Here is a 15475-nt window from a genome sequence, read left to right on the forward strand (position 1 = left end):
AATACTGATTCTTTTATAGAAGATGGGTCTGTGAGGAACTGTGAGGAGCAGGGCAGGATGCAGTGCCTTCTTTGATAGCTCCATAAACAGAAGCTGTGCCCATGATGTCCACTAAAAGCAGGCCAGGAGCTTTGTGTCAGGATGGACAGCCGAGGGTTCTAGTTCTGACACTGCCATCTCTGACTTACAAGATTTAAGGTGGGTTTTGGAACATTTCTGGGCCTCATTTTATTTGTTTAAAAAGAAGTCAAAGGATGCCTGGGTGGCTCAGCCAGTTAAGCGTCTGCCTTCAGGTCAGGTGGTGATCCTAGGGTCCTGGGATTGAGCCCTGCCTCTGGCTCCCTGCTCAGCAGAGGAATCTGCTTCTCCCTCTCCCCTCAGCCCTTTCCCCCCTTTCTCCTCCACAAAAATAAATAAATAAAATATTTTTTAAAATATTGAATAAGTGATTTTAAAAAGTCAAAGAGAAGTTCCTTTCGTTACTTAATATCTGTGATACATAATTCAAGAATCCCTATTAAAGTAATTTTGAATATTCACATTCACTGTTGCCCTCAGAGCCTGTCCTGTGGGCTCCCCGAGGTGCGAGGTTTCTTTCCTTGATTATAACACTTCAGCTTTAACGAAAAGAAAAAAATTTACCAATTAGCGTAAGCGGCTCTGTTCTCAAGAGAACAACTTTGAAAGGTTTCGCGTTGGTTTGGAGGTATGACTTCTGATTATTATTTTCTTCAGAAACCAGTCACAGTTTCTTCAGAAAGTCCCCTTTAGTGGGATCGGGAAGACAAGTGGAAAATATTCCTTTTTAACCTTTCTACTTTTTCTTTTAAGGCCCTCAATGCAAGGGCAGGTAGAGATGATCCTTGCCATGAGGAACAGCAGGTTTTATTTCCTGTTCAAGTTCTGGCCTTTGGGGGTTGTGAATGTGTTAGTTTGCTGGGGCTGCCATGACAGGTCTCATGAACTGGCAGCAGAAACAGAAACTTCTAGAGGCTGGAAGTCAGGGCCTGGGCAGGCCAACACTCTCTCAAGGAGCCTCTAGAGGAGGATCATTTCTCCCCTCTTCTGGTCGCTGGAGCTCCAGGCATTCTTTGGCTCGTGGCAGCCTAACTGTAATCTCTTTATCTGTCTTCACATCATCCTCCCTTTAGGCCTGTGTGTGTCCATATTTCTCTTCTGAGGACACCATTTGTATTGGATTCAGGTCTGACCAGTGTGACCTCATCTTATAATCACATGTGCAATGACTGACCCTATCTCCAAGTAAGGTCACATTCTGGTGTCATGGAGGTGAGAACTGCAGTGTATCTCTCTGGGATGACACCATTCAGCCCATAATCTATGGAGAAATCTATGTAATCTCTGCAGAAAAGGGACTTTACTAAAGGCAGTGGAGGAATGGGAGAAGCTGTGGGACCCAGCACCAGAATACATATACCCTCTCTCGCCAAAGTGTTACTGTTAATGTGACTCAGTTGTAGCAGTTCCCGGACCCCATGTCTTTCCATTCGGATTCTGGGTTCCTGGGTGAGAAGGTTGAAAGGCTCATCAGTGTGGGTCACCTGTAGTGACTTGGGGACAGGATCATATCATGCAGACCTACCTGGCTGTGGGGCTGCACTTCCCCTGGCCCCACTCGCTAAGGGCAGTTCTCAAAAGAAGTGGAAATGATTGCAGACCTGCCTGTCAGCAGATAAGCGACTCAATTAGGGATGAACTACATACCACTTATTCATTCTGTTGTCAAGGAATCTAGTTTGCTTCTCCTATTTTGTAAAGCATGAGCTTTCATACTTATATAATTTGGGGGCTTCAGCAATAAGAGCTTCATTGTACATAGGCAGAGTGAAGGGGGAGATAGAAGTTCATTGATATGATAGGCTTGATAAATACATTTATGTGCTCAGTGTTGTCTGGGTAACCCACCCCTGTGGACTTTGGTATAACTGCCAGGTTTACAGAGAGGTGTGAGGTTTTCATCAGGATGAGACAGCCTCAGCCACCCAGCTGCCCAAGGCTCTCTGGACCCTCTTCTCATTCTTTCCCCAGTTCACTAGGTGGGAAACTGAGACCTAGAGGGGCGACTGACTCCCCCAGGCCTCTCAATTGATCTCTCACCTCCCAGGCAGCTGCCCAGCAGACGGATGGCCAACTTTTTGTTTCTCTATGGCTATCTAGTGATGAGGATGTGTGTGTGTGTGTGTGTGTGTGATATGTTATATATGATTCATGTTGAACATTCATTTATTTATATTCATGGGTAATATTCACAGTATTGCTTCCCATTTCTTTTGACATATTGTCTTCTGGCGCAGTGCTTCTCAAACCTCAATGTGAAGGCACATCTCCTGGAGACCTTGTTAAACGCAGGTTCTGAGTCTGTAGGCTGGGGATGAGGACTGAGATTCTGTATATCTAATAAGCTCCCAGATGAGAACAATGTTCCTGATCCACGGTGTACATTCTGAGTAGCAATGTTCTAGCAATTGGGTATACACTTGGACTTACACTTGCGTACACACATATATATTGTATTGTGTGCAAATGTTTGTGTACACAAAATCCAAAAGACACAAGTTACCACGTTGGAGAAAGAAAGAGCTAAAGCTGAACAGAGTTTACTGAAATGCCATCCCATCACAACAATACCCCTGATCCTGTGCTAGGATGAATCATTTATGTTGAGTTGCTGTTCTCTAAAACAGCCATTATTCATAACTTGAAGTTAATGAGTGCATATTACTCTCCAGACTCCATTTAAATTGCTTGCACATCTCATTGATTCTGAAAACCAATGTCATTTTATTGCCCTCATATTGATTATATTTTAGAGGTTTTTTGATAATCAAATAAACATGAAAGCAAATACCATAATGGATTTTCTGGTTAGTTACTAAAATGACTGGGTTTTTAAAGAGTTTTTCCCCAAGACTCCATTATGGTTTCCCTCATAAGACATTACTCTGCCCTCAGTAGAGTGGTGTCATTGAAAGTGTGCTGCTCTGGAAAGATGTATTCCATCTATATACTTGTGTTTACCATAAAGTCTTCTGGGTACAGTAAAGAAAGCCAGCCCATTAAACTTGCCCTCTCTCTTTCCAGTCCCTTTAATTATTTATTGCCTAAGAGTAAAGTGAACACTTGGAGAAGAGTGTTGATTGATAGACTAGTAGTGGAAATAATAATAATGATACTAACACTAGCTCTCACTTTTTGAAGACCTACTTAATATCAGGCTCTGTATTTCTGTGCTTTATGTATATTCATGTGTTACAAACTGGAATCTGCAGATCTGACTATAAGTTCTATTTAAGAATGTGTTGATTTGGGGACACCTGGTTGGTTCATTTGGTTAGGCATCAGACTCTTGATTTCGGCTCAGGTCATGATCTCAGGGTCCTGGGACTAAGCCCTACACTGGCTCTGCACTCAGCAGGGAGTCAGTTTGAGGATTTTCTTTCTCCCACTCACTCTGCCCCTCCCTGCCCCTGGCATGTAAGAGAAAGCACATGCTTCTCTCCCTCTGTCTCTAAAATAAATAATTAAATCTTTAAAAAAGAATTTAAAAAGGTCTTTAAAAAAAAAAGACTGTGTTATTTCTGCTGCTAATCTAGAAGACATGCCCTATAACCAAGTACCTATATTTGCATTTAAAACAAGAAAGAAAATAAGGCTACCGACCGGGGCTGGGTCTAACTAGGGTGGGCAAGTAAGGGACTTAACTCACCCACAAAATTTAAGAGTTTACCCTGCCCCCAGGCTCCCCAAAAAGACAAAGAAACATCAGTCATCTAGATAGATATTTTAATGTAAAAATTTTAAAAATGAAAATGAATGCAAAAAGATCATGATGAACAAAACATCAACATTTCAAGTAGAGACAGGACTCAATCCTGTACTTGTACAACTCAGCGTCACTTACACTCCCCCGCCCCCATAATCCCAGACGTGCTACAAGCTGTCAATAGTTAAAAATGTCTGTGTTTAAATGTCTAGCTGTGTGACCTTAAACAAGTTACTCCACCTTCCTGATTCCTAGTTTCTCATCTTTAAATTAAGGTTATCATGGTACCTACCTACCAGGATTGCTGTCAAAATTCAATAAGACTATATAGAAGAAGCACCAAATGTGAAACCTGGTCTATAATAAGCACTCCACTTCTCTCCTTCCTCTTTCAAAGCCAGCATGACATTTTATGTGACAAGCCTTATATTATGAGCACCTAATCAGTCAATCTCATCCTTTTGATTCCACAGAGCAACAAGAAGGCTGAGGTCCTTAACCCCATGATCAACAGTGTATTGTTAGAGGTAAGTAGCCCCCAAGGGAGAAAGTGCTTCTGAATCAAAGCAAATGTTAGAGCTACTTTTTTTTTTTTGTATTTTTTCCAGGCAGCAAGTATTGTTGCAATTCTAAATCTTATCATCAACAGTGTTTTTTGAGTACAGTTGTATAGCCCAACCAGCTGTAAACCCTTGCGTGAAGCAACAATACCTAATTTTCAAGAATCCCTGATTATAAAGAGAAATGCTAAGCTTGCACGTTATTTCTGTTGCTGTTTCCTCCGGCAGAAGCACATTTCTGCTGCCAAGTTTGACACCAGATTTAACACTGTGATTATTGGCTGCAATGAGGGATTCTTGCTCCGTGGTGATTTTTGTAAAAATGGGCGCTTCTCTCCATTCCCGATAACCTTTGGTTCTGCTGGGTCTAAGTTTAGGACTAGCAATGGTGACAATTTGACTGTTTAGCCTCGGCCAGGTCAGTGACCAGAGGCTCTGTCCTCAGAGACCACTCACTCTCTGGCCTGCTGGCTCACCAGGGACTCTGTAACACTACTTGAAGCCTCCACCCTACCGCTGTGATTTTGCCAGAAGCAGGGCCATAAGAGAGAAGAAAATAGGCCTGAGAGGCTTCATTCTTGCTGTGTTCTATCTGTGGCTGGTGGAGGAAAACTTTCCATGGGAGGCCTAACTATAAGGAACTGGCACATCTGTAGCCCCGGGGCATGCAGCTGAAGCCACAGGTTAAGTTTTGAACATGGGCAACACATCCACTGTAGTTTTTTGCTGTCTAAAGTAGCTGCTGGGGGATCCCTGGGTGGCCCAGTGGTTTGGTGCCTGCCTTTGGCCCAGGGCTCGATCCTGGGAACCCGGGATCGAATCCCATGTCGGGCTCCCCGTGCATGGGGCCTGCTTCTCCCTCTGCCTATGTCTCTGCTTCTCTCTCTCTCTCTCTCTCTCTGTGTGACTATCATAAATAAATAAAAAAATTAAAAAAAAAACTTAAAAAAAAATAAAGTAGCTGCTGAGTGCAGGGTTTGGAAATTACCAAATTCATGTCAGGGAAATATATATATATATGAAATTTGCCTTGCTGTTACAGAAAACTATGAAGGTATAAAAGTAACACAGTGTTGGCATCAAGGGTTACTGTTTAGGACACAGCCCTGGAAGGGGTGAGAAGCAGTAGGGGCAAGGTCTGGAGGCCACAGCTACAAAGAAAGCCAGGTAGTCAGGACAGAACGTGGAATAAGAAAATGTCTCCCTGGCCACCCAGGAGGCATCAGCAGATTAATTTACTATGTCAGTCATGAAGAATATGAGGTCAAATGTTTATTCATTTCCCCGGGGCGGGGGTAGTTCTTATGATTTAGTGACCTGAACATCAAATGGCCTCTCTGCCCACTGTTCTCTCTGCCCGAGAACACAAATGGCAACGTCAAATATCCAAACCAAGTAGAGGGTAGCAACACGTGTGCACAGGAGGATGACAGCACTCAAGGATTTGCCACGGATAACTGCACAATGAATGATATCTCCAGTTACCTTTATGTGGCGCATTCTTGTTTACTCATCTCTAGGCTGGGACACACTAGAGCTGCCTTCACCCTGGGCTTGCATGTTATTTCAGGACAGTGGGTTTGGTCTGGGAGAAGGATGGGGAAGACCAGACCTATTGGGTCATGAACATACGCCTATCGATGTGGCCCCTGTGTCTATGGGAAGGACTTGCCTCGTGTTGAGTGCATTCTTCCCCTCATTAATATAGATAATTAAGAGCTAAGTGCAGTCAGTCCATCCAAAGGAGCAGGTTTACATTTGGTTTAAGCACCAGCATTAAGGACGAGATGTTGTGAAGTTTGAAGCGAGGGGCCGTTATCAAACTGGAAGAATTGTCAAGACTGACCTGTGAAACAACCCTTCAACCACCTTTCTCCCTCTCCCCAGGGCTGCAACAGCACCACGTACATACAGGACGCCTTCCAGCTGCTGCTGCCTGTCCTGCAGGTGTCACACATCCAGACCAGTTGTTCAGAAGCACAGCCGTAACCTGGCCTAGACTCTGTCTAGTTAAAAAAGCAGGCAGGTCACAGTGCTTTGATACATACCATTTCAGGGGATGTTTTTGACACCTCTGGCCCCACACGCCCCGTTGAGGACTCTACAAGCAATTTTTGCACGGACAGTATGAAGAATGCAATAGAGGGAATATCATTTCTCTTAATGTATATGGCAGTTTTCACAAATAATTGTGTTTTCTTTATATTAATTTAAATGTACATGGCTTTATCTTGATAATTTCCTTTGATTTGAAGTTCGGTCGCCAGTATTCATTTCCATTTTCCTGGTCAAGCATGCTATGTTTTGAAATTCGTGAGCAGATCTTAGACTTCTTTTTTTTAATCCTTTAAATTCCCACCTCTCAGTTTCCCATTCTGATAGTATTATTTTAAATCAATTCTTATACTGAACTTAGTTTTGTCACATAAATATCATAGACAAAGATAACACTACTTATAGATATTACCTATTATGGTAAAAGAGAAACGTATCTCTTTATAGTAACTCATTCTGAAAACTAGCTTTCTTTGAGCTCCTACTGTGTGCTCATAATAGAGGAACATGATCTCAACCCAGTAGAGACAAACACTGTAAGTATCTCTACACCGAACCTGGGGCTCAGACTTACAACTCTGAGATCAAGAGTTGCATGCTCTACAGACTGAGCCAGCCAGGCACCTCTAGATAGATGCTCTAAAAGAGGGTTTATAATAATTCTTAAAGTACTTAAAAATACTTATGAATTTTCTAAACCTTAAAAAAATTTGAAGAACAAGGTAAACTAGTGTTTTTTTTTAAATGTTCTTTCAGTGTATTATTGAATTTTTCCACATTGCCTTGACTTTTTGATCTCAAACTTTAGATTTGGGGTGAAAATATATATGAAAAAGGGGGTACTAAAGAGTATTCCATTTAAACTTGACTTTTTATGAGCATAAGTGCATGATAGCATAATTACAAAGCTTGGAAATATCCAAATAGAAAATTAAAGGGATTTCAACACAGGAGACCCTTAGACTGCATTTTTTAAATCTGAGGCAAGATATTCTATAAATACACAGATCACACTCACCAATGGTAAATACCATCATTGTTTCTAAAGGGCAGAAAATACCAATGTATGGACTGACTGACTGGTGTTTTGATCCATGAAAGGCTGCCCAGAAGACCCTACAGCCAGGAGAGGCATTGACTGTCAGTGGCCACTTCTCCTGAGCTCCCTAAGTTCATTGCCGTGGGGGTTCATATACTCCTCCTATTTCAGAGCCCCATCAGCAACCCTACAGGAATCAATCATCATAAGATGTTTTGCTCCATGGCTCTCTCCAAGGCAGATGAAGCTTGTACTCTTATAAGGGTAAAAATCCTTCATTCACATTTGCTTTAATTCTCCTGATGGAGTGGACAGCCTTTTTCCCATATAGGCAAGGTGGGACTATTTTAATATTATCCTGTATCTTATTAGCATTTTATTTGTCTGCATTTGTTTGTGTATCTCCTGAACCAGCCAAATAGAAAACATAAAAACAATTATTTACAATTTGGAAAAGAATTCTCTGAGGAATCAATTAAAGATTCTTTCTTCCCCCCTCTTGCTTCCTGATTGCCTGAAATGTTTCTGATAGTAAGTCGAGAGAACAATTAACTAATGAAAATGTTGATTTTTACCTCTTTGTAAATTTTGGACATAACGTGTATAGAGCAGATGAAAGAGCTTAGATTTACAGTTTCTTCACATGAGATTTTTTAGCATCAGACGAATTTATAGATGTTAACTGGAAATGTAATAGGACCAAGTAGTTTCAAAGGAGCTAGAATCCCAGAAATAGACTTTAAGCCCAACTGCACCCATTTAGTTTATAGCAACATTTTTAATCACAAAATGAAACAGGAATCTGCAGAATAAAAGAGATAATTATCCTTTAAAAACGTAGTTGACATTATTTACATTGCACTTACATATCTTTCAATGATAGAATATTAAAGGTTGCCAGGTAGAAACATAGGCTGAGAGCTGATTCCCGGGGCCTTGCTCAATGGTCTGTGAATTACATTATTTAAGAGAGAATAATCACTTAAAATATATCCATCCTCCAGGATTGCTCTCTTTCAAGAATGCGGTTTCTCATCATCACTTAAATAATTGCTTCTTTGCTTTGCTTTAAAACCTAGCAAAGTGCGGGATCCAGGTCTGGGCAAACGTCAATCAGTTTCTGAATGAATGATTTAGCAGGCTTACTTGGGATGTTTTGTATCCCTTCAATAATCCTTTACATAAATTGGGTTCATTTCACTTTATGCAATTACCCTGAACAAGTGTACCAGCTTTTTTTCTTACATCAAGTGCAAAATAAGTTCTAGTCTAAATAATGAATGTAGTCCTATGCCTGTGCCTTATTAAATATAAAAACATCAAAAGCATATTTCCAAATCAAAGCAAAATGCATCCAAGAAAAATTGCTTTGGGGTATTGATACATACAGCTCTAAAGGGTAAAATTGAGTCCCAAATCTTAAAGCAGAGGCCTAGGCTTAAATATTCTATCCCACTGAGAACAGAATTCCATCTTCTCTCTGGGTCTCACACTGGGCTGCACATCATGCTCATGATTAAATGAATAGTGGGATGAGCTGAGGTGGTGGCAGGAGTGGGGGTGGGGGTGCAGGATGCAGGAGCCTCAGCAACACCAGCTAAGGAGCCATGGACCTCGGCAGCAGGGCTCCAAGGGGCTGGAGAAGCACTGGCCTCAGGTGGGCTAAAGGAAAGTGCTAAATATAGGGTGGAAGTCTGAACACAGAAATGAGAGCATTTCCTGTGCTTTGTAGAAATCAGCTGACCCAGGAGCTCACCTGTCTGGAAAGTCACCTTCTGCGTAGACTGGCCATGCTGCACTTAAATCAGAAATGAAAGCAGGCAGATTTCAATCAAAGCCATCCCAGAGGTCTAGGAATAATGGCTTAGAGAAGTAATTTAGCAAAAAAGTAAAATAAACAGATTTCTCTCCTTAAAAAACATACATATATATAGAGAAAGATGATAGATAGACAGACAGATGATAAAGTATACACTGAACAGATGGTGTGGATCATAATACATGTTTTCAATCCGTGTTTCATTTTATAAGAACAGTTATTCTTCTGCATCAAGCTAATTTTTGTAATGTAAAAATTGCCCTTTGATCTTCCCCTGAAGCATGCCCCGCATTCTGAAAACTCAGATCCTGGCTTCAACTTGGTTTCTTAAATTATTGTGTTTGTGAAGACACATCAGAAGAGATCATACCGAAAATCCGTTTTAGAGCTGCAGCTTTTCCTTGTTTTTACAGTTGATTAGAATTCAAAAAGCTAGAGGAGTGGGTTCAGACCAGCCACCCTTCTTTCACATTAAAGAAGAAAAAATCATGTGGCTCACTATGTGTTTTATTTTTCTAGATCTCTTATGACTTATTCGGGTTGGTTCTCATTTTCTGTATGTTCACCCATAATAGATGCTCTGCTGCAATATCCACTATTAAACAAATGTGAGGAAAGATGTCATTCTGTTGTTCTGTTTTGTTTTGCTTAGATCTGAAGGTAACCTGAGTTATCCTGCCCTTTGAGCATCTTAACCATTAGCGATGATTAAGCTATTACAACCCAATGGTAAGAAACGTATAGGTGGTGGTCCTGATATTTCTGGCATCTGGGTTCATTCATCATCGACTGGGCACAGAAGATGATTACAGTTAGAATTTTGTGTTGGGATTGAAGCCACATTTACCTTTGTGTGGATCAGAGAATATTTTCCTCTGCATGAGCTGTCAACCAGAAAGCAATGGGATTATGTCTGCCTGTGGTCACTGCTGACTCACTTGACAGGCCTGTCTCTCCTATTGGTCTCAGGGGACTTCTATACTTCAAAAGAATAATATGTGCACTTTTATATGCCTTTCCTGACTACAGAATTTAGGGTGCTTCAGAGATGATCTATCTCCCTGCCCTGGGTTTCACCACTGGGCTTCTAGAGCTGTCATTTGGAGCAAAAAGTCCGCGTTGAAGCCAAGGCCAGATGGATGGAACCTTGGCAAAAAGCAAAGCTAAGCCTTTGCCTTTGAGTCTCTGCCATCTTTATCCTTTTTCTCTCTCAGGATTTTTTTCCTTTTTTTTTGACAGTGAGTGCCTCCTTCCCGGGATCAGCTTGTACAGTCCTGCTTCTGTGTTCCGCATCACTCCTTCCCCTTTCTTTAAGATTATATGACCCTTTCCCTGTTGATCTCATCAGAAAACAATCCATCCCAAAGATTTCAATAATAATAATAATTAATATGTGTTTACTATGTGCCGGACATCGGGCTGAGTGTTTTATAAGCATTGTCCCATCTCATCTCCGTAATTACCCTATTGGATAATTATTATTACAATCTCCACTGCCCAAATGAGATTATATAATTTCTCTGGGTTATAGAAATTATATAATTCATCCAACATTACACAACTAGTAAAACAGAGCCAGGATTCAAACCCAGGGCAGTTTGACCGGACAAGCTAGCATTTTAACGTACTATACACAGCCTCCAAGCAAAAAGAAACGCAATGCTATTTTTAGAGACATCTGAACCTTATATGTTTAGCTCTCTTTTACACCGTGAGGTGGATTTGTAGCTGAAAGACTCTGTTGTCAGCTTTGGTTGTTTCCGTGCAACTGAGAACAAACTAGGGGCTAAAGAGACACAAAATGAAGCCATGCAAGGTCACCCCTGGATTATTCTCACCCCAGGCTGGCCACAACACTGCTTCACAGACATTTACGTCAAGCAGCTTCCTGGCCATCAACACAGCATCCTGTCTCACGGGTGCCTTTGAAATGCCTAAAATGGCTTCATTTCCTTCTCCTCACCAACCCCCTTCCTAGTGCCAGGGAAACCCATTTGTAAATCACCACCTTCGTGAAAATCCTTAACCCTCTCCTGCCTGCCTGGAGCACCAGGATGTTTTCATGTTGTCTTGAAGATTATCAGTTTATCTAGGCAGCCGTTTAGCTGGATCTTCAGTACCAGGTGCTGTGAGATCCTCATAAACATTTTAAAGATGTGCTACATCATACCTTCTTGTCTTGGCCTTGGTGCTGTACCCTAGGAAGCCCAAGAAATGATGATGGTGGTGGTAGTGGTGGTGGTGGCGGTGGCGGCATTCTTAGTTATTGAGTACTTACTATGTTCCAGACTCTTTATCTCCAGGATCTCATCTAATCCCCAATGTCAATTTTATGAGATAGCTTTTATTATACCCATTTTACAGGTGAAAAATGAAGCTCAGATCGAATAATCTCTATGTTTATCCAACTAATAATTGGAAGAGCTAGGATTTATGTCCAGGCAGTATATAAAATAATAGAGCCCACAGACAAGCAAAGACCTGGTCCTAAAAAGGACATTTTCATTTGGGTTGAGTCCTCCTCCAGCTAATATCTGGGTTCTCCTCTTCCTATCCTGTGGCTTCAGGCAGAGAGAAATTGTTCCACAAATCTCCTTGTCAGAAGTCTAACCACATTTTTCCTGCAGACACCTCCAATCCTAAGAGAAGGTGGGCAACCTATACATCCCATTCTCCCTCATGTTATAAACCTCACTTTGGATGATCCATTTCTCACTGAAAACACTGATTGCCTTTTTTGACACCTCTGCAGGAAAACTCTAGTCCGCTATCTTTGCAAAAAAAAGAAAAAAAAATCCCATGGCTAGGAAATGTGATAAAGGACAAGAAACCAAATGATGAACTGCAGGGCTGAAAGACTTTGGCCATTTCTGTCAGAAAGAATGATTTAGTCCTAGAGGGCACCTCTGTCACTGGTGTGTGGGATAGTTTTGTTCCTGACAGACTCACAGCTCCCTCCCTCACTTCTCTTGGGTCTTTATTCAAAAGCCACCTTGTCAGTGAGGTCTCTCCAGGTCAAATTGCAACCTTCCCAATATTTCATATTCCCTTTTCTGGCTTTGTCTTTTTCTCCTTCAGATGTATCACTAGCTAACATCCTTTGTATCTTGTCTATTATCTGCCTCTTGCACTAGGATATAAATTCCATAAGACAGAGATTTTTTTTTTTGTCTGTTACCGTATTCTCTGTACCCAAAGCTGGTGCTTCGCACATAGTGGGTGCTCAGTAATTATTTGAACAAATCCATCAAAGTCTTAAATGTACAATCTATGAATACTGAATGAGAGGTTGGAAACAGCCATATTATAGGGCAATTAATGAGAAAATGGTTGAATTAGATCATGAAATGTTAACTATAGAAGTAGTTGTGTCCGTTTTAATGGTGTTTGATGTCATGGGACAAATGGATATGATTTGGAGGCTTAGAAATATATAAACATTTTCCCATTAAAGTGAATGGAGTTTGCATTTTTAGGAGAATTCACTCCCTGAGAGATTTTTCAAGACTCTTCATCAAGCAGAGGTAGCCTATGGTGAAAAATTAAAACCGCCTGCATAACTATGGTATACCAATACTGTGGAGTAGTATGCAACCATTACAAGAAATAAAAAAGAATGTCTTAGTCATTTGGGATTGGTGCAACAAATACAGCATAGACTGGGTGGCTTAAAGAACAAACACTTATTTCTGCAGTTCTGGAGACTGAGAAGTCCAAGGTCAAGGTGCTGGCAGACCCAGTGTCTGGTGAAATCTAGTATCCTGGTTTGCAGATGACTGTCTTCTCACTGTATCCTCCTGTGGCAGAGAGCAGAGAAACAGGAAGCAAGCTCTATTGTGTCTCTTCTTATAAGAGCATTAATCTCATTCATGAGAGTTCCCCTCTTATGACCCAATTACCTCCCAAAGTTCCATCTCTCCAAATATCATTACACTGGGGATTATGCTGAATTTTGGGGAACACAAATATTCAGTCCATGGCAGGATGGAATAGATCTCTGTACTAACAGATCCCCAAGGTGTATTATTGAGTGAAAAAAAGAAAGTCACAGTATGGTGGTACTTGTATAATGTTATCTGAAACAACACACGCACAGACACACACACAAAGATAGACTACACACAGACACCCCTAGAAGAAGATCTAGAAAGATACACATATAACCACCACCAATGCTGTTACCAGGAGTGGGAAGTGTTGTGATAAGGTAGAGGAGAACTTCAGAATTTGGCATAGTAATCCAAGGGAACTCCATTGTTATTTGTAATAATTGTTTTTACAATGAAAATGTATTAATGGATGACATGTAACAAAATTTTTAAAAATCAAAACAAGAAGCTGGGTGCCTGGGTGGCTTAGTTGGTTAAGCATCTGACTCACAATTTCAATTTTTTTTTTAATTTTTATTTATTTCTGATAGTCACAGAGAGAGAGGCAGAGACATAGGCAGAGGGAGAAGCAGGCTCCATGCACCAGGAGCCCGACGTGGGATTCGATCCTGGGTCTCCAGGATCGCGCCCTGGGCCAAAGGCAGGCGCCAAACCGCTGCGCCACCCAGGGGTCCCTGATTCTCAATTTCAGCTCAAGTCAGGATCTCAGGGTTGTGAGATCAAGCCCCACATGAGGCTCTGTGTTGGGCGTGGAACCTGCTTGAGATTCTTTCTCTCTCCCTCTTCGCCCCCTCCCCCAAGAAAAATCAAAACAAGAAGCAAAAGAAAATTGCTTCTGATTGGGAAGACAAGAAGATAGGACCCTACCAGTGATTTAAAGAGTAAAAGACAAATTATTTCTCAATAGAAGAGCCAGAAGTGTGAGTGGGGGCGTGTTCATGATTTGGATTTCTTCATCAATATTTCTATAAGGTTCTCAGACAAGTTTGATGACTATACAAATCTCTTTTGCTTTCTTCAGAGAAGCCCAAACCAGGTATTCCAAAAGCATAGTTTGTAAAGACTGTGATGATGTAAACAGAAAAATATGTCATTTTCATCTCACTGGAGGACTCTTTCTTTCTTTCTTAGCCAGATAGTCTCTGTAATCTTCCTGCTAAACCCAAACAGCTCTGAGATATGTAATGGCAACAGAAGCAATTTCAGAAACTTCTGGAGGGAAACACCACACAAATAAATGAGTCTGTGGTTCAGAGTTATTAGCTGGATGCCCAAATGCATATCATATTTGCAAGAAGCAGTTTACAATCTGCTCTTCTTGACAAATGTAGCACAAGGGGATTTAAATCCCTGCATTTGCAATTTCTGTCTCTCCTCCAAATTTATGGCAAAATCGTAGACACGAATAATGTGTCAGGGTTGAATGAACTGAGGTCTCTGCTCTCCTATGGCTCCATTTCACTCAAAGGAGAGTAATAAATGGAAAGCAAAGCAAAGTCTCAGTAGAAAACGAATCTGAGTCCTAATGACCTTCCTGAACTACAAAATGGATTTGCAATTTATTTGGCATTGCCCAAACTATTTGGTGGCTGTAGTGAGGTGTGAAAACATTTTGGCCATTTTGGGCCACAACTGTATGTTTTAAGCATTTCCTCAACGATTCATGAAGGGTCAGAACTACCTTTCCCTGGCAAGGTAAAAATGATTCATCAGTGGTAATGAAAGACTTGTTTCCATCCTGCCCTGTACATTACCTTGATGGAAGGGAGTTGTGGGGAGTGTTGTGATTGATTACTAAGGAGTCTTGTTTGTCCTGCAGCTCCTGGGACCATTTATCTAAGATATAGATGTTACAAACCAATGCCTGGTATCCCACATCTCTCTTTCTTTTAAAACCACCTGGTCTTTTGGCAAGGAACATGAAGACTCACATTTACTCAAGTGAAGTCAGGTGCAAAATAACACGTTTGCTTGCTGACCAGTACCGAGTCTGTCACTTGACTGGTCATCTCCGTCGGGATTTGCTGCAATGGCAGTAGTTGGTCAGTCATTGCTAGGTCATTGATACCTAATGAGTCTAATACATCAAATGGTCTCAAATTAGCTTGAAAAATGAGAGGCTAGGAAAGGATTTTTAAAAGCAGGAATAAAGTCCTCCATATTTTGCACACAAATGTTGCCCTTTTGCCTTTTGAAGTAGTCATTTTTTTTTTCTTAACCAGAGCTAAAGCTGAAGTAAATCATGAAATAAAGAGAACATTTATTGATGTTCATGAACCTATACTCTTTCTTCAATCACTTATCCATTCATATATCTATCCAGTAGGT

The 15475-nt window shown here is 41.1% G+C and overlaps 1 protein-coding gene across 5 annotated transcripts in view; it reads left to right on the plus strand.

Moving 5' to 3' along the window:
• The window catches only part of FAM114A1 (family with sequence similarity 114 member A1), a 70510-nt gene extending 60629 nt beyond the window's left edge, over window positions 1-9881 (plus strand). For all 5 annotated transcript variants that reach the window (XM_055326637.1, XM_055326636.1, XM_055326639.1 and 2 more), the window contains 2 exons: window positions 4258-4311; window positions 6232-9881. In XM_055326637.1, coding sequence (XP_055182612.1) covers window positions 4258-4311; window positions 6232-6333 — 156 coding nt within the window. In that variant the 3' untranslated portion in view covers window positions 6334-9881. The remainder of the gene's footprint in view (window positions 1-4257; window positions 4312-6231) is intronic.
• Window positions 9882-15475: the final 5594 nt, after the last annotated feature.

The sequence above is a fragment of the Nyctereutes procyonoides genome, unplaced genomic scaffold, assembly GCF_905146905.1.
Source record: "Nyctereutes procyonoides isolate TBG_1078 unplaced genomic scaffold, NYPRO_anot_genome, whole genome shotgun sequence".
Taxonomy (NCBI): Eukaryota; Metazoa; Chordata; class Mammalia; order Carnivora; family Canidae; genus Nyctereutes; species Nyctereutes procyonoides.